Source organism: Caretta caretta, chromosome 19 (genome assembly GCF_965140235.1).
Source record: "Caretta caretta isolate rCarCar2 chromosome 19, rCarCar1.hap1, whole genome shotgun sequence".
Taxonomy (NCBI): Eukaryota; Metazoa; Chordata; order Testudines; family Cheloniidae; genus Caretta; species Caretta caretta.
The window spans coordinates 3,269,593-3,287,883 of NC_134224.1; the positions used below are offsets into that span (position 1 = coordinate 3,269,593).

Consider the following 18,291-nt stretch of genomic DNA (forward strand, 5'->3'; position numbering starts at 1 on the left):
CACCCTAATCCCATTAGGCTTGAGAGGTGACCCCAGCTGAGAACTAGAGCAGTTCATACCCCTCAAAGCAGTTGTTTCAGGCTGCCTGGAGCCTACCGCCAACAACATTACATTAAAAACAACGAGGAATCTTTGTGTCACCTTAGAGACTAACATTTGTTTGGGCATAAGCTTTCATGGGCTGGAACCCACTTCATGAGATACATGGAGTGAAAATACAGGAGCAGGTATAAATACACGAAAGGATGGGGGTTGCTTTACCAAGTGTGAGGTCAGTCTAATGAGATAAATCAATTAACAGCAGGATACCAAGGGAGGAAAAATAACTTTTGAAGTGGTTGGGTCATTACAAAACCTAGACTTAATTTCCCCAATATTAATTTTTCCTTACTGTTACTTCAAAATTTATTTTTCCTCCCTTGTTAATTGATTTATCTTGTTAGACTGACCTCACACTTTCCCCGTTTCCACTTGACCCCCCATCCTTTCATATATTTATACCTGCTCCTATATTTTAATTCCATGCATCTGACAAAGTGGGTTTTAAGCCACGAAAGCTTATGCCCAAATAAATTTGTTAGTCTCTAAGGTGCCACAAGGACTCCTCGTTATTTTTGCTGATACAGACTAACACGGCTGCTACTCTGAAACATTACATTAGTTTATAGCTGGGTCCCTGATAGCAGGTTTCCTACGCTACCCCAAGGACTCGACCGACGCTGTGTCTAGCCCGGGTTTTTAGCCACCAGTATAGCTACTGTAGTGCAAATGCCTAACCGAGGCATAGTACAAGTGCCTCTTTACAATACTATACCTGAATGCATCCGATGAACTGAGCTGCAGCTCACGAAAGCTTATGCTCAAATAAATTTGTTTGTCTCTAAGGTGCCACAAGTCCTCCTTTTCTTTTTGCGAATACAGACTAATACGGCTGCTACTCTGAAACCTATACCTACACTGTTACACGAGGGATTTGCATAACCCCCAGACTGTGGCTAGAAACCCCAGAGTAGACAGGACTTTTTAATAAAGTGAATGCTTAGATTCTAGAGCGGAAGACAGCAGCCACTATGAAAAATCCCAGGCTGGTAGACATGCCATGAACCTGCCTAAGTTGATCCCTAGTTGACAGGTATGAAGATGTTGGGTTTCCCCTGAATTCCGGTCCTGCAAACTCACCTTGACATCTGGAAATCAAGCTGGGTTCCTTTCTACAGGGCCCACGGCTGTAGCATCTGCACACCATAAACACATTTAATGCTGGTGATAAAGAATGAGCCAGAGACAGACAAGGCGGCAGGCCAAATGCTGATCCCAATTTCACACGCATAACAAGTTTAGATTGCAAGCTCTCTGGCACAGCAACTTTGTATTTTTGGGTGTGTAGACAGGACCTAGCATATGGTGAGTGAGCACTGCTGGGACACACACAACAACTAAGGGCCCATAGCGACTATGGAACTTGCTCTTAGGTTAACAAGGCTGTTGCCACAAGAGCCAGAGTGGACTCCAGCTCCCTCGTTCGTAGCAGTGTTGGCTCTGCAGGGCTAAGAGAAGGAGACAAAAACCCCACAATGTTATTTTAAACATTAAGGCAGGCAGATCTGAATCTATCAGCACAGGAAGATGATCTGGAGAGGTGCCACTGTTACACAGTTCCTTTTCAGAGCACAGCCCCGCACTTTAAAGGATTTAAAACCTTAGACAGCCTACATGGATTCAATCATCGTAAAATGCTTCCAATGCTGTCAGATGACAAGTGCTCTTGGGGACAGACTTTATTATTTATAATGCTCCTTGGAGTGCAAGAAGCTATACAAATCACGCAGGGGACAGATAGTTATAAAACAACTTTGGGGGCAGGAGAATAACATTGTTCTAACACGAGACAGATGTCAGCTTTCCTTGGTATGGAACTGAGTCTCTAGGAGTTTTATCTTCAGAGTGGCTCCTTTGCCCAATGCTGTTCCCAGTGGATTAAGCCAGCTCCAGCTGCCTGCTCTTCAGCGGTGAGAGGGTACGGTTAGTGGTTCGGTTGAAGGTGTCAACCTCTGGCACAAATTTCTCAGCGGGGACTGTGAGTTTTCTCCTGCTGTCCATGCACTTGTTGTCCAGCATCAGGGAGTTAGCTTTGTAGCTCGTATCTGTTTGGATGCGGTACAGGTGTTTATAGAGAGCGTCTAGGGCATCCCTGGGAAAAGCAAAAGTTAAGGAGTCAGGGCTGCATCTGTGCCACTGAACTTGCCTCCTGGCGTTGATGACAATTAATCAGTCTCTGCTTTCTCACCACAACAAAAACCAGCACAGCTTTTGCCTTCAAGCTCACGCACACCAGAGCTGCAGAGGAAGCTCCTGACACATTGTACTTTATTGCTCAGGTCTCTTTAATAGCAAGCCCACAGGCTGCTGCTGCTGGAATGCAGCATCCAAGAGACGCGGTGATGGGAATCCAACACGAACCCAAGGCAGCATTTCCATTTCCCCAATTTCCCCCCACCTTTCGATAATTTTCTAAGTGTAGACACACCACCCCATACCAGCTCTGCCAATCCTGACCTGCAGCGCCCCCTGCTGTCCAGTCTGGAGCTTCCCACACAGCTCTAACAAGGCACCCTATTTCTGACCTGCAGCGCCCCCTGCTAGGAACGTTACAAAGCCTTCTCGTGCCTGTTAATGTCATTATTCTTCCTTGGATGCGTAACTCCCAAACCACATAGAAACATACTGTGACTGTGCAAGCTTCTGCTTCAGGGCGGCGATGGTGCCTTCCAGCTGATGGACCTCATCAGTTAACCCATACTGCACCTACAAGTCAGGGACAGGACATAAGGGTTAGTACCGCTGGTACTGGTTTTTGTTAGTTGCTAGGTTCCCCTAAGTTCCCCTTCCCTTAGCCCACCTCCCCCCTTTCTTTCGATGCTTTAACTCACACAGTATAGTGGATTCCTTTTTATTCATCTTTTAGTCTCCATTCAGTCTGCATCTAAAGGTGTCTGATCATTTCGGAGCCATAGAAGCTCTATCTAGGGTTCCACCCTCAACCTCAAATCCCTCATGGACAATGGGCATGCCAGGTTAGTATCCATCCCACCCCACCCCCAGCCTACAGGCTCATCTGTACCTGATCCCGACACAGCTCCATGTTGGGGCGGTAAGTCCGGGTCTCCAGGCGAGTGTGCGCGAGTTTCAGATCCCACATTTTCTTCCTGAGATCTTCCTCGAGGCGTCGGATGTCCTCTTCCATCTCAGCAATTTCCTCCAAGGTCTGAGGATTAACACACAGCACAAGGGATTGTTATCATGCACTTCCAGCTGTCCAGTTTAGTAAGGGTGCACTCAAAGACTGGCTTGTGGGTACTCTGGAAATTCCCATGAGATCTAGATAGGAACCAGCTGCGCTCAAGAAGGCTCCAGCCTTTCTGCGGTTTTACCAGGCTGGAAATGGTTTTTAAACAAGGACTAAAGGGCTTCTGCTCAAATAGGGCTAAATGCAGCTTGATCAGTTTATGCGGACCAGTCATCACTGCTTAAAAATCCAGTTTCCACCCAATCAGGCAAGGCATGCTGTGGCTGTCTCAGGGCTGCTGTGGATGGGTTAACAGGGTGAGATACAAGGTCCCAAACTGGCTTCTCAGCCTGCAGATGCCACCGACCATCAATTGTGTTGTGAACCAAGAGCCACCGAATTATTCCACTCACACCACTGAATGGGCTTCAAATAGGAACATTTTTCAGTCAGTGTTGAGCGGGGCTGGATCTGAAGCAGTTTGCGGATCGTCTATCTGTGATCCCTCCAATTCCATTTCTCTGCCTTCACAGGATCGATCGGGAAAAGGGAAATTTTCCTTTGTATTTCAATAGCAAGGCTAAAACCCAAGGAGAGGGCTAAGTGGCTTAGACTTGTCTGCGGTGTCATACTAGCTACTTCTCGTCAACAATGTGGCCCCGGCAGCTGAGGCGCCTTGAGCTCACACAGCTGATGCCTCGCGTCCACACACAACAGCTGCCTGCTAAGTGCTGGTTGTACCAGGCAATCACAGCATCTGAGACAAGGGCTTTAGCTTGGGTCCCGCTGACCCCGTGTGGGCTATGATTTCTCCCCAGGATGAACAAGTGGCCACATGTGATGCAGCCGTACCAGATCAGCTGACACCCCCCCAATGTGTAGTCTTCTCTCAGTTGGAAGTCATCCAAAAGCTGCTCCTGGTAACAATTCTGGACACTGTGGGATAGATGCCATAGCAGTCCCACATTGCACTGGGAGAACCATGGCAGGTAGGTATGTGGCAGGGTGTGGATGTACCAAGAGGTTTCCATCAGAAACGCCTCTTGCACTGGAGTGTGCTGAACCGCAGCAAGGAAGCATTTCATGCCATCAGTGTTGCATACAAGAGATACGCTCTGAAGATAGAATCTCACTCAAGGGCACTGGACAGTGAAGGAAACAAGCCAGAAATTTACATTCTTCTCTTGCCATTTCAGCTCGTCGTAGGCTTTTTCAAACTCCCGGATCCTCTTCCGCAAGGCGAACTCCGTGGCCACCCGCTGAGCTTCCAGCTCGTTGTTTGTCTAGAGGGAAAACAGGTTAAAGGTCGTGTGTGTGCCTCTAGGAAGTGTCTCCCCTGCACTGTTAAGGCAATTACCCTGCTCCCTCCATAACACACAACCCTCGCTTTCAGGGCCCTACATGACCTCACCTTTCGTCTGCCCATTCCCGTGCTCCTCCACAGTCTCCCTGTGCCCTTCATCACCCCAACGCTTGTTATTATTTGTCTGGTCAGAACACCCAGAAGCCCAGTCAGGGCCAGGACCCCACTGCGCTAGGTGCTGTACAGACACAGAACCAACAGACAGTCCCAGTTGCCCCCAGAGAATTTACAGCATAAATATAAAGACAAGAGACGGATGCACAGACAGGCAGACGGGGGAGAAGAAGGAAACAATAACTCAGTGATAGGGGGCGCTATTGAGAAGGGCCCAATGCCTGGAACAGCCTCCTGGCACATCCCCCAATGTTTCAACAGATCTCCCTCCTCTCTTCCAAAATCGCTTCTGCCCATATCCTTCCTACAGCGCTCTCCATGCCAGATCCGTTTTGAGCGTGTGTTCTGCTCTTTGGGGCAAGGCACACGCCTTGTGAGATCAGTAGAGAGCTGCGAAACCCTCATGATGCCAAGGAATAATAGTGAGGCACGTTTGCCTGTTTAAAAAATCACTCTTCAGGAAAAGAGCAGTCATCTGAAAGGCAAAGGAAATTTCCCTTCCCACGAACCAGTAGCACCACATGGCAGGTCCAAGCCTAGTTTGGCTGAACTATTCAGATGGGTGCTGTAGGGTTAATTTTGATTTGGATTTTTCAAGCCTTCCCTCCCCAAAAGGCACAGTGTAATCCCCACGAAGCAGGCAGCCTTCACCCAGCCATCCCCGCTGGGGACCACATGACTTAACATCACCAGGCTTAACGTCTATTAACTGCACCAATGGCTTCTGCATCGGTGATGAGTGACTTATTTACCTGGGCAATGGTGAGGGCTATTGCTTCCCGCAGCTCAGTGGAGGCTTTCATTTCCGCCTCCGCTCGGTCTGCGTTGTACTGGCTGAACTGGTCCCACTGCTGAGGCGTTGTTGATCTAGAATGGCAAGTGCACCCAACAGGACAGACTGTTTAAACTCATGCCTTGGGCAATAAGCGGAGTGACTGCAAGAGAGAGCTTGGAAGAAACCTCTCCATGCCAAGGTGGAAAAGCCTTCTACAATTGCAAAGAGACTCAGATTACAGGGCCAGATGGGACCACTGTGATCATCACATCTGACCTGCTGCATAACACAGACCAGGGAATCCCACCCGGGGATTCCTGCATTGAGCCCAACATCTTCTGAGAAATCCAAACATTGATTGAAAGGCTCCAAGAGATGGAGAATTTACCCCATCCCTTGGGTAATCTGATCATTACCCTCACTGTGAAACCAGCATGGTCTAGTGGTTAAACAGGGGACAGGGAGGCAGATCTCCTGGGTTCTCACCACAAGTCTGCCATTGACTTGCTGGGCAATTCACTTCCCCCTCTGTGCCTCAGTTTCCCCTTCTATAAAATGGGGATGCTATCAAGTTACATCACAAGGATGTCATGAGGCTCGTGTGTGCCCCCAAAGAGCTTTGAAACACTCAGGCGGAGGGAGGGTGCTCGGGAAGGACCAAAGGTTATTGGTAACAACAATCACTGGGAGTATGGAGAAATGGAGGGCTAGCTTCCCTGACTACCGTATCTGATATCACTCAGGGCTAGCAGCAGAGCCACTAAGACAGCCCTGAATCCAGCTCTTGGTGTTTTAAACTGTAGGCCAGGCTGTCTGCTAACTGAGCCAGTCATTTCCATGAGGCACCAGAAACTCGACTAAAGGCAGCAAGAGTCCCAAGTCTTTCCAGCATCAGCAAGAATGTTAAAACAGCCTGGGTTTGGCCACAAGGAGGCTGGTTTTTCCCTTACCCAATTGGGACCCGGGTTGGATTGACCTTGAACGAGATGTTGGGAGAGTTGACGTTGAGAGAGGAACAGACCCGATCTATCTCCAGTGCTTCCATTTTCCCCCGGTGATCAAAGTTGAGCTGCTGGCGTGCTTCCTGCAAGAGGCTGCCAAAGAAGGGGCAGGATAAGCTACATTTGTCACTGTCAGCAGGCTGAAAAGAGTATTAGTGGAACAGCCAGTGAAAATCTCTCTCCTTGGCAGACCGAGCAGATAGCGTAAACCTGGCTCAGACATGGGCTGCCAGACACATTCACTCAGAGAGGACACAGCTACTTGTCCATCCGAGGCTACAGAGACAGTGAGCCAGACCAGCCGTCCAACTGGCCTAAAATCAGTTCACTTTTTCAGAGCTTTCTTGGTAACCATGAGGGCTAGAGACTTGATTGGGCTTTTTAAAAACAAAATAAATGAATGAATGATGAGATTCTATAGCACCAGGCTGGCCAGTTGGATCCTCCATGGGAACCACCCTTACTTTGGTAGCTGCTCCTTGAACCAACTGCCCGCGTGTGGCTGAAGTGCAGTGACTTGTAAGGCAGTGACCCAGAAGGACGCAGCACCCAGCAGGCTGGGCACTGCAGGGTAATGTTTTGAAAGAGGCTCGTGCTTTGGGGCATGAGATGCCTGGATTTTCAGGAAGTGCGACGGCCCCTCCTTTTGAGAATCAGGTACCTGCCACGTGTCTCAAGTTGGGACCCCAAAACCACCAGGCAAAAGCTCAGGCCTATCTTTTATCTGCCACACTTACTCCCTCCCCTCCCCTTGTTTAATAAATGTCATGATTCCAGCAGCACTTCCAACATTCATTCTTAATGGGCCCATCCTGGCAAGGGACGTTATCGGGCATCGCCATGAGATGCTGACACAATGTGTAACACTGCCTACATCGCCGCGGGGCCACAGAGCATGCTCTCTGCTCGGACGCTGGCCAGCCCGGAGGCAGGGGTGCGCCCTGCTAGCCCAAAGCCCCATACAGAGAGAGATGATTTGGAGTCACCGGCGTGGGGGGGAACCACCCCGAGCTCTGCTGCTCGACTCACCAGAGCTGCTCGAAGGCCTCGCTCACTTTCTGCTGCAGATCTCTCTTGGCTCCATCGATCACCTCCACCTCCTTGTGCAGCTCGTCCTCCACGGGGTCCTTCACCACGTCAATGGCTCGGCGGCTCTCCCGAAGCGTCAAGCACTCAATCGCCACGTCCAAGGGCAAGTTCTTGGCCTGCAGCGCACGTTCCGCTGCCTCCTTCATCTGGTGGGGGAAAAGCCAGCTCGGGTTAGGGATGCGGTCCCTCCTTTGGGGGGCAATGCTTGCGGCTGTTCCCGTCACGATGGCCTCCTTCTAGCCACCTCCGGAAGCAGCTTTTAAACCTTGTAGCGAATGGCTCACTGCTGCAGTCTACTGGGTGCAAGGTGCTCCAGCTGACTGCCGCGGTCTATAGGGCCCGCAGTTCAGAGGCTAAGCTCAATGCAGCTAGCAGCTAATGTCATACTCAAGTATCTCACATGACTTTTGGAGCAAAAGGATCAGAGAGGCTTCTTCCCATTGGCGACCACCAAGTCCTATGGGACCAGAAATGCTTTCCCATTTCCAGTTAATCACAGCCCTGGCATTAAGCCTTTCATTAACGACCTCCGAGCACTTTGCAAATAGTCTGGCCCCCGGCTGTGGGAGCTCGATCCCCACTTTACAAATGGGAAAACACAGGCACAAAAGAATGTGCGGCTTGCCTGTGGTCCCGCAGTGAGCCACTGGCAATGCACAGGAAAAACACACAAAATAGATGTAGCCTTTATTAAAACTGTGCTTAATACAGAGACACAAACTCCTCATTCTAACTGTAAAAAAAGATGCAAACTTCTTAATTTAAAAGAGGTCTCAAATAAAGACAACTTTAATTATTCTTGCCTAAAATTGCTGAGCTCCTACATAAATATTTTTTAAAACCCACTTATTATTCCCTATTTTTTTTTTATTTTAGTGTTTAAAGTATTGCTATGTCCCCCCTGCCAGACCTTTCGAAAAAGAGAGGGCAGACTATCTGAAACACACAGCACTGTGCACTGCCTCAATTCAGATGGGAATTGAAGCTAGTGGGCTTGTCTTACTGAAAGCAATTTAAGGCCCTGATCCTGCACTGAGCTCAGAGCGCTGGTGCTAAGCCCCACATTGGAGTCGGTCCATGCACAGCTCATTGCAGAATCAGGGCCTTAGCTGTTTAAAGTCACATGTTAAGAGCATATGTTGAGTTTAAGCCATCTGTCTTCCCACCGTACTTTGGCTAAGGCATCAATTTCAGTGTCTGTGTCTGTGAGGCATTTGTCCAAAGTCTCCTTCCATCTGTTCACACTGTCGATACGTTCAGCAAGCCGTGTTCTGTTGTCATGCTCATCCCATTGTGTCTGGAATTAGGAGAAACACCATTTCAATTTTTTTCGTTGAAATTGTGAAGTGCATTTCACCATGCTGACAAGGGCCTGCATTTTTTACCAGGGCAAAGTACTACCATTTGTTTTGGTAGCACAGTATATTACACCTAATGCACTAATGTAAATAACTACACAAGAGCATCAAACCCAGAGTCCCCATTATAATATTTGTACACCTAAAAATCAGTGCCTATGTATGATTTCACCTCCTGTAAGCTGTGGTTTATTAATTGCACCAAGGACTTCTCTAGAAGCAAGACTATGCTGGTCTTCCAGAAGCAACAATTCCAATGGGGGATCCAAGATAGATTTATTCACAGAGTCCCTAGGGTGTTGCAAAAACTCACACAAAGACCATGAAGCATTAGATGAAGGTAAATAGCATGTCAGAGGACACTGCTAATCAACTGCCATTCGCACTTATAACCCACATGTTTATACTGCAGCCTGTGTGGGGTTTTTTTTTTTTTGTTTGTTTTTTTTTTTAATAAATCCAAAGATAGGGAGGGGGCAGTGGAGAGGACAAAAGCATACAGAAAGCCCGGCAACTTAGAAGATCCCAGGGTGTGGCCGTTATTAGACATGCACAGTAGCTGCTTCTGAAGCAGTGCAGAGCAAGGGTTTCCACTGAGGGTAAGCAATCTTGCAGGTTCCACATAGTCACCCAGCTCAGCTAATCAGAGCACAGAGGGAAAAGGTTACAAATAGAGGAGTTGGAGACAGATCTGTGGATTCAGCAGCTGATCAGTGCAGGACCAATCATAGAACGATAGAACTGGAAGGGACCTCGTGAGGTCATCTAGTCCAGTCCCTGCACTAAAGGCAGGACTAAGTATTACCTAGAGCAGTGCTTCTCAAGTTATCTAATGTGGGGCCTGGCAATTTTTTTTTCCCAATATGCACGCAGACCAGCAGCCGATGGCTCGTGGACCGGCACCGGTCCGTGGACCACCACTTTGAGTAGCTCTGATCTAGACCATCCCTGACAGGTGTTTGTCCAACCTGCTCTTAATCCCAGTGACAGAGATTCTACAACCATCCTAGGCAATTTATTCCAGTGCTTAACTACCCTGACAGTTAGGAAGTATTTCCTAATGGCCAACCTAAATAAAGAGATGCATCTGTTGTGAAGGCTGCATCCCAGTAACTGTATCACTTGGGATACAGGCTGCAGATTCCCAGTCCAGCTGGAAACTGAGGAGACAGCTGACTATTGGCTTGGGAACTGTAACTGCTGCTGAGTCCACAGAGCTGTCTCCAGCTCTCCTATAAAAGGGCACATCAAACCTCACACTGAAATATATGTAACAGCAGCAAAATGCAGAAATCTGTACAAAGAACCTCTACAGGTTTACTGGTGAAGAGCGTTTGTCTAAAGTTATTCCTAAATTATTCCACACACACTATTTACAATGCGGAGTTTTGTGTGTATTAAATGTTTGTTTACGAAGAAATGGTCTCTTTGCAGCTGACTGGGAACTGTTAACACCTGCATTCAGGGATATGTATATTATAGCTCTGAGGTTTAACGCAGTGTTAATACCTTTATGGGGAGCGGGGGAGAAGAACTGTGACTTGTGCTTCAGCAGAGAGAGGAGCAGGAAAAGGAGAGTATCAGTTATCATTATCACAGAATCCCTCTTGCCTTTTACACATTTACTGCTCTCTATAAATAACTCCCAATGTCAGTTACTTTGCCTTAACCTATTGTGCCTTAAATTCAGGCTGTGAGCTTCCACCTTCTCACCGGTGTGCCAATCGTTGTCAATTAGTTTGGTGGTTTTCATTATGTAGGTTCCTACCCAACTGGGAAGGGGACTAAGCCATAACACGGGTCACTGGCCTATCAATAAGAAGAGGAGGACTTGTGGCTCCTTAGAGACTAACAAGTTTATTTGAGCATAAGCTTTCGTGAGCTACATGCATGCATCCAACGAAGTGAGCTGTAGTTCACAAAAGCTTATGCTCAAATAAATTTCTTAGTCTCTAAGGTGCCACAAGTACTCCTTTTCTTTTTGTGGATACAGACTAACATGGCTGCTTCTCTGAAACCTGGCCTAGCAATATGATTCTTACCTATGATGCCAATGGGTCTCCAGTCCAAATGCCATGGAAGACCCACCAGCAAAGCAAAGATTCACAGAGTAAGGCCTGAAGGTCCCATTGTTATCATTCAGTCTGATCTCCTGCCCCACACAAAGCAAAGAACTTCCCCCCAACCACTTCTGCATCAAGCCTGTAAATTCTGTTTGATCCATAGGAGATCTTTTAGAAAGACACCCAGACTTACACAGTCAGATTCCAAGGCCAGAAGGGACCACTGTGATCATCCAGTTTGACATCCTGTACAACACAGGCCAGAGAAAGTCCCCAAAATAATTCCTTTTGAACTAGATCATATATTTTTAAAAAATCTACTCTATTTAAAAATTGACAGTGATGGAGAATCAACCACATCCCTTAGTTAATCCTTGTAAGGGTTAATTACACTCACTGTTCAAAACGTGCACCTTATTTCAGGTGTGGATTTGTCTAGCTTCAACTTCCAGCTGTTGGATTCTTCCAGTCTGAAGAGTCCGTTGGCAAATACTTGTTGCCCAGGAACAAATTTAAAGACTGAAAGCGATGGAGAATCCACCAGCTCCCTAGGTAAGTTATTCTAGTCATTAGCAAAGGAGCTCAGACTAAATGATTGGGATGGTCCCTTTTGGCTTTAAAAACTGAATAAACGAGTACGAGATATGAGCGGATAAATCACAGCAAATAACTTAGGCCATGTCTACACTAATGAGCTTACAGCAGCACAGCTGGACTTGTGTACCCACTCTATGTCGATAGGAGAGAGCTCTTCCGACGACATCATAAAGCCTCCATGAGCAGCGGTAGCTCTTTCAGCGGGAGCAGCTCTCCTGCCAAGATGGTGCTGTGCACACTACCACTTATACCGGCAAAACTTAGGGCACTCAGGGGTGGGTTTTTTCCCCACATTCCTGAGCGACATATATTTTGCCAACGTAAGCGCTAGAGATGTGGCCTTAGTCAACAAAGCAAGACTGGGATTTTCTCATATTCATTCACTCAAAGTTTGACGATTTCACACAAGTTTTGTTCACCCTGTGCCTTGCTATTCAGATGCCAAAACCTAAGCTCTGTTGCTCAGCTGTGATTGGTCACAGGTCAGATGGCACTGCTTCTATCCCATGACTGGATGGAAGAAGCTGTTCTAACCAGATTTCTGGTGTGAAAGTATCAGAAGTGAATGTGAGAACTTTCCAGTATATTTAATCCAGTTTTGCTGGTAAAACTCGATCTGACAATACGTTTGCAGAAGGTAAACACAAAATGGGTGAGAACGTGACCAAATCAAATTAGTTTATCAGTTACAACTAATTTTATTGGAAGATTAATTTTCACCCGGCTTTGCTAATTTCTCACTAAATAAGCATTTCCCAACAACCCTCCATCACTACCGGCGTAGGTCCGCGTCAGTGATCTGAAGGTTGAAAAGGGACAAACTTTCCCATCCCAATCCATTCAGCCAGCCAAATCTTTACCCCCTACCTACCTCCCTGCCCATACACACCCCAAAACCTGTTTTAACAAACAAAAAGGGCAGTGAAGCAGCTGGGAAGCCCACCTGGTTGTTAGTTTCATTACGGAGAGTCCTGGTTTCCTGCCTGATCTGATGGGAAGCAGAACGCTGACGCTCAGCATTCGTAGAGATGAGGTTAGCATTGATGTGCCAGTCTGGGACTGTAAATCTCTGTCCTGGCTTCACACTCAGTGTGGCCATATCAGCAAGGTCAGCGGCTTGCTAAAGCAGAGATATGGAGAAACAAGCAGCAGACTGGCTGCCCTGGCCGCTGCAGGCATCCGAATGCTCCTACAGGTTGGAAAGCATAGAAAAGGACAGTACAAGCTTCCTGACCACAACCATACCCTCTTGACAATGTGCCTTCTTGGGACCAATCCGTCCTTGGCTCATCAGACACCCTCCCCCAGCTGCTGATCTTGGGATACAGTCAGCCCCAGCAGTGACCTTCCCTGTGATATTTAACATGCTCCGGTGACAGGATGTGTGTCTGTGATTCTCCCTCAGAAGGTCGTTTAATAAAGTCTGTTCCACTCATGCTTCACCAAGCCGAGGGCTGCCCGGCCGGGAGACCTCAGGCTACACCTACTTTGCAGAAGTAAAGCAGGATTGTAGTCACCCTCTTCAATGCAGAGGTGCAGCCCTGCAAAAACAACAGCTCTTTGCACAGGATATTCAGCCTGGATGGAAGCAGTGCCTGCCTGCAGAGACTCTAGGTCCCAAAGAACAGAGGGCACCCACTCCAAACGTTAATGGAGCATTACAGGCTGAGGACTGTAGTCTCTGGAGGCAGTAGCTCATTAAAGATTATGGGGACATGTGCCACTGAGGGCCGGCTTTGGCTCTGCTCTCTGCCATTGACCACATGGTTTAGAGACCACAGCCGAATCCTTCTGGTCTCTGCCAAACAGCTTGTTCATCTAAAACCAATGGGGCTGATTGCGCGAGTATGAAAAGCAAGCATATTGGGGGCGGGGCATTTGTGCTTTTCCTTGAGCAAGGGAGGGAAGAAGCCACACAGAGGCCTCGGAGCTGCAGGACAGGTTGGAGGGGGTCAAATTATATAGAGCATATTACAGTGAAAACCCCAGAGAAAGGCAGGAGGAAGCTTCACACTTTCTGGGCTGAGAGGTTAGTGCTACAGCCAAGGAACACAGAAGGGAGGGAGACTCTCTCTCTCTCTCACACACACTCTCTCTCACACACACACACACACCCCCTCGGTTGTTAACCAAGGCACAAACCTGTACAGCGAAAGTACAAGGCCTGAGAAGTCTCAGACACACTGCACAAAGCCCAACTCCTGAATCCCTGTCCCCAGCAAGGCCATGGCACCTGGCTCCTCGCACTGAATCAAGTCAGAGCAACTTACCACCTTCCTTCTGGAATTTCTGCCTCCCACTGCCAAGTGGTTGGCTGTGTGGGTTTTTTTTTTTTTTTTTTGTATTAGTGGTTACTAAGCATGCTCTGGAGGGTTGCCAGGCAACCATCCTCACCAGGAGCCAATCAGAGGCTTTTTCTCTTTGTTTACAGGGAATGAGAGCCATAGCAACAAGGGGATGGAAGGAGAGAAGGGCCTCAGTGCTTGAGACCCAGTGCTGTTTGGGATCTGGGATTGCAGGAGAAAGGGAAAGCTGGGATCTGGTGCAATTCAGAGGTTCTGGGTGGGGTTGGAGAGAGGCTACCGAGGAGTCTGGGGAAGGGAGCATCATCTGAGAGAGTAGAGAACTCAGACACGCAGGTGCACCAGGAAAAGCTTACTTACAGAGAAACCTTAGGAAATTCCAGAGTGACTATTTGTTGTGGGGAAGAAAGGAGATTACTCAGTGTGGACAGCTGTTCCTGGGTCCAGATTTTAAATCCCACCGAGATATGTAATAATATAAAGATCCCATATTTTCAACCTTTATCCAATGTTTTATGAAATCTGGATACAAGACACCTCTATCTAGATCTTTAACCACATTGAGCAGTTGATCCAGGAGCAAGCTGGAACAAAAAGGTTTAATTTCTAAGATATATACAATTTTGATTGAAAAGGTTGTTTTCTTAACATCTCAGATGAAAAGTTGGGATAGGGATTTGGACAAAAACTGATCTGGGTGAGTGGATCTCGGTATCGAAAAGGGGATATACATCTTCAAGTTGTGTAGCTCAAAACAAAATTATATATTACTGTACAGATGGCATTTGACTCCAGTTAATATTCATCATATTTTTGCTACTAAAGAGGTGCTATGCTGGAGGGGTTGAGGGAAAGGGGAACGTACTTACACATGTGGAGAGGAAGCTACTAAAGAACATTCATCTGATGACAAAATGCCAGTTTCCTAGAAATCCCCTGACCTGTTTACTTAATGTTCCAGTGAAGGATTTACATTTTAAAACAGAATGACATGTTAATTTCTTTATTGTATTGCACATTATTGGAAAAATGTGACTTCTCCTATGGAACTACGGTATAGTAAAATATGGACAGTTCTTCTAATGGAAAAACTTTCACACAAGAGATGCGCCAAATGAGGCTAGGTATTTAGAAATTTGGTGATCCTTTTTAGTGTACTTAAAAGGATGATGGCTCCCCAGCCAGCAAGCCAAAATCTTTAGCCTAGTTCTTTGAACATTCACCGGATCCTGAATAAGTAATGTATGATATGTAGTATGTTAACATTTTATTGCAACTTTGCCTTAAAAGAAGTTTAAGAACCTCATGGTCTTACTTTTGAAAACTGTCCCTACACCATACTTGGGCGTGGGTGTAGCCGACACTGTGGCTGCCTAAACTGAAGTCTTAGGTGTAGGCTAGGCCTTCATCTCTTCTCTGTGTAGACATAAGTCTGCTGGGTTCTGAACATCAGTGAATGGTGGAGCAACCAGGTTCTTTGGGGCAGGAACCATCTTTTTGTTCTGTATTTGTACAGCACCTAGCACAATGGGGTCCTGCTCCATTACCGGGGCTCCTAGGTGCTACAGCAATACAAATGAACAACTCCTCTCCTCAAGCCCTCCTGCAGCAGGAATGTTTTCATGGTGTCGCTGGAGAGCTATGAGGAAGTCCATTGCTGCATGATCTGCCTAAGTCACTGCACATCAGAAAGCTGACGTGCAGCTGGTGTAAGATGAAAAAGAAAAGCAGCACCTACTTCACCTTTCCGTGTTCAACCTATCCAGAGTGCAACTGACCACACCCTCCTTCCCTGAATCTCTGCACCCAGGGTCCCCTCCCCTTCAAAGCTCTTCCCAGCTCTGCTCCTGCCCACCTCTTCCCTCAGAAATGACTACACCTCCCTCCCACTCTAGATGCTCCCACCATTTCTCTTCTCACTTAGCTCCCTTTGCCTGCACCCACTTCAGACACTGCGCCACCTTCCATACCACCACACCCTGTCCCCTTCCTGAATGTTTCTAGAAAGACCTGTCCTAAAAGGTACCAGTGATAACACTAACAGCCATTTCATGCCTTTAGGTTCTACACAGAAGGGATTTTGTATAGTGTGTGGGGATAAGGCTAGAAATCAGGATCAGGGATCCATTGTGCTAGATTCTGTACAAAAGACATGGTCCTTGTTGCAAGGATCTCCTTGCAATAAAAAGTGCTAATCTGATTTGAAAAAAGTGACAGCCCTGAAAAACTGAAGACCTATTCCAATTCTTTATCTATTACAATTTTGAATACTCTTAAAAATAACATGGGTCATTTATTCAATACTAGGATTCCTCCCAACCTTCTGCCCCTACTTCTACTACTCCTTCCCTCCTTCCACCCCCTCACCCCGCCCGTCCCAATGATACTGGTTGTGTAAAATCTGCTTTCTAATTCTGTAATTCATTGTCTACATACTTCCGAACATGTTGGAAGATTTGACAAAATAAACTGAGTTATAAATACAATAGTGAAGTTTGGAGCAAAGCTTTTTTTTATTGCAGTTATTAGTGAAAGTTACACTTCAAACTGAAGCAAAGCGACACTAAAACCAATAAAAATCTTTTAAAAAGGTAAAAACAAACACAACATAGAGTCCTTCCAGTATAGAGAATGGCAGAAAGAGAGGAGTGGAATCTGTCACAGAAAACTGGTGACAGTTTTGGCTCAGAAAGAGTTCCATGACTGAATTTCACAATGCAAGTATTGTGAGCGACAGAATGTTAAACAAAATCAAAAACTTGCCCTTTTAATCTCAACCACAGACATAATACATTTTTGCAAAAGAAAATGATTTAACTGAAGGTACAACATTCACCACTGAAAATCTGCACACAAGCATTTTACTTTCAGAACCTTGTTTGCTTTCTGTTCACCTCTTCTTATTCTGAGCCTTCAGCTGACACCATAATACATAACTGGGTACTAAGCACGTGCATAAATAGTGCCAAAAACCTCTGATACCATCACCATACCCCCATAGCATTTTATTAGTCTGTGGAGAAATGATGTAAATTGCCAATTTATGCACATTTCAATTTTATATAAACTGTTTTATAATTCTAGCTATTTGTCATTGAATAGCACTAAATAAAAAGTTAGAGAAGTCTGAAAGTAAAATCACATTCTCTCTGACAAAGGTTTGGCAGTCATGTTTAGTATTCCCTCAAGATATCATCTGGTCCTATGTCCTTTCAGATTTAGACCTGCACTGCAACCTCCATTCATTTTCACAGACGTTTTGGAAAAAAACTAAAATAATGAAAGTATTAAAAAAAAGGTTAAATAGTACATTACATGCATTTCAAAACAAAATTTAGTCTTCAAATGATTAAGGTAGGTTTACAATATACCCAACTTGATCTTTTTTTAAAGCCAAAGGAAAGATCTGATGACTTTATGTATATTCTATACCATTCTAGAGAGATTATAGGTGGTTAGCAGAGGGAAGTAATAGTGGGACATGATATTTTACTGTGCTGGAAAAAAAGCAAAAGTTGTGACAGGTAGAAAATTTTGGCAAGAACAGTTTAATTGTAAAAAGAAGAGGGGGAGGGGCCACTGCTTCTAGTTAGCATTACATTTCAAACCCTACTAACACACATCAACTCCCTCTCACCCCAAACAGTTGCAGCCCACATCCGCAATACAAATAGGCACACACGGTCAAGATGGTTAAAAAATAAAAATAAAAAGCTTTTACCAACGCATTTGTCATCCGTCAACAATCTATTTTGTGCAATGTTTCAAATCTGTTTCATTCTTGAGATAAACCCCCCTTTTCTTTTAAAAATAGGCATTGTCTTCATAGTTAGAACACATTCTATTTCTTGCATAAAGCAATGGTAGCACCAAAACAGAAGGGAGCAGTTAACAGCATCTCAGAAAGAGGAAGAGTGTGTGTGTGAGACATAAATGTGTAAGAGAATTCCAAACCACTGGAATGGTCTGTTAAAAAACAACCCCCCTTTATTCCAAAAAGGAATTCCAAGTAGCACAAATATTCTCTTTATTTAAGTACACAGTATTATACACATGTAACATTTATATATACACACCACGGCTTCCAGTAGCCTTATACCTAAACATGTGTTGATTCGTAATAATCTTCAAGGTGCACACTATGCCACATGATTTACCATTATCTGAAGACATGTTAACGGCCATATTGGCCCATAACTGAAGAGAGACACATTAAGACCATCTCTACACATGGAGATGGGAGGCAAGGGAGAGGGGAGAGACGGATTCCTAGCTCAAGTAGGCACACTCATGCTCGCTGTCATTGAGCTAGCATGTGAAAAACAGTACGCACCGCTAGGGC

At 46.0% G+C, this 18,291-nt stretch overlaps 2 protein-coding genes across 3 annotated transcripts in view; both read right to left on the minus strand.

Annotated features, from left to right (window-relative positions):
• Positions 1-1,763: 1,763 nt before the first annotated feature.
• On the minus strand, positions 1,764-13,970 carry TEKT2 (tektin 2). Of its 2 annotated transcripts, none has more exons than XM_048825656.1 (10): positions 13,917-13,970; positions 12,590-12,835; positions 8,800-8,925; positions 7,569-7,774; positions 6,489-6,632; positions 5,516-5,630; positions 4,462-4,569; positions 3,122-3,265; positions 2,726-2,805; positions 1,764-2,191 (listed from the first exon to the last, which is right to left on the minus strand). In XM_048825656.1, the coding sequence occupies exons 2-10, from the start codon at positions 12,743-12,745 to the stop codon at positions 1,978-1,980; spliced, it is 1,293 nt and encodes a 430-aa protein (XP_048681613.1). In that variant the 5' UTR covers positions 12,746-12,835; positions 13,917-13,970; the 3' UTR covers positions 1,764-1,977. The 2 variants fall into 2 exon arrangements, with proteins under 2 accessions (XP_048681613.1, XP_048681614.1); XM_048825657.1 differs by having other exon boundaries at positions 13,789-13,924.
• The window catches only part of AGO3 (argonaute RISC catalytic component 3), a 73,776-nt gene continuing 64,323 nt past the window's right edge, over positions 8,839-18,291 (minus strand). Inside the window, exon 20 of the mRNA XM_075121365.1 lies at positions 8,839-8,925. The gene's annotated coding sequence lies outside the window, so the exon portion shown is untranslated. The remainder of the gene's footprint in view (positions 8,926-18,291) is intronic.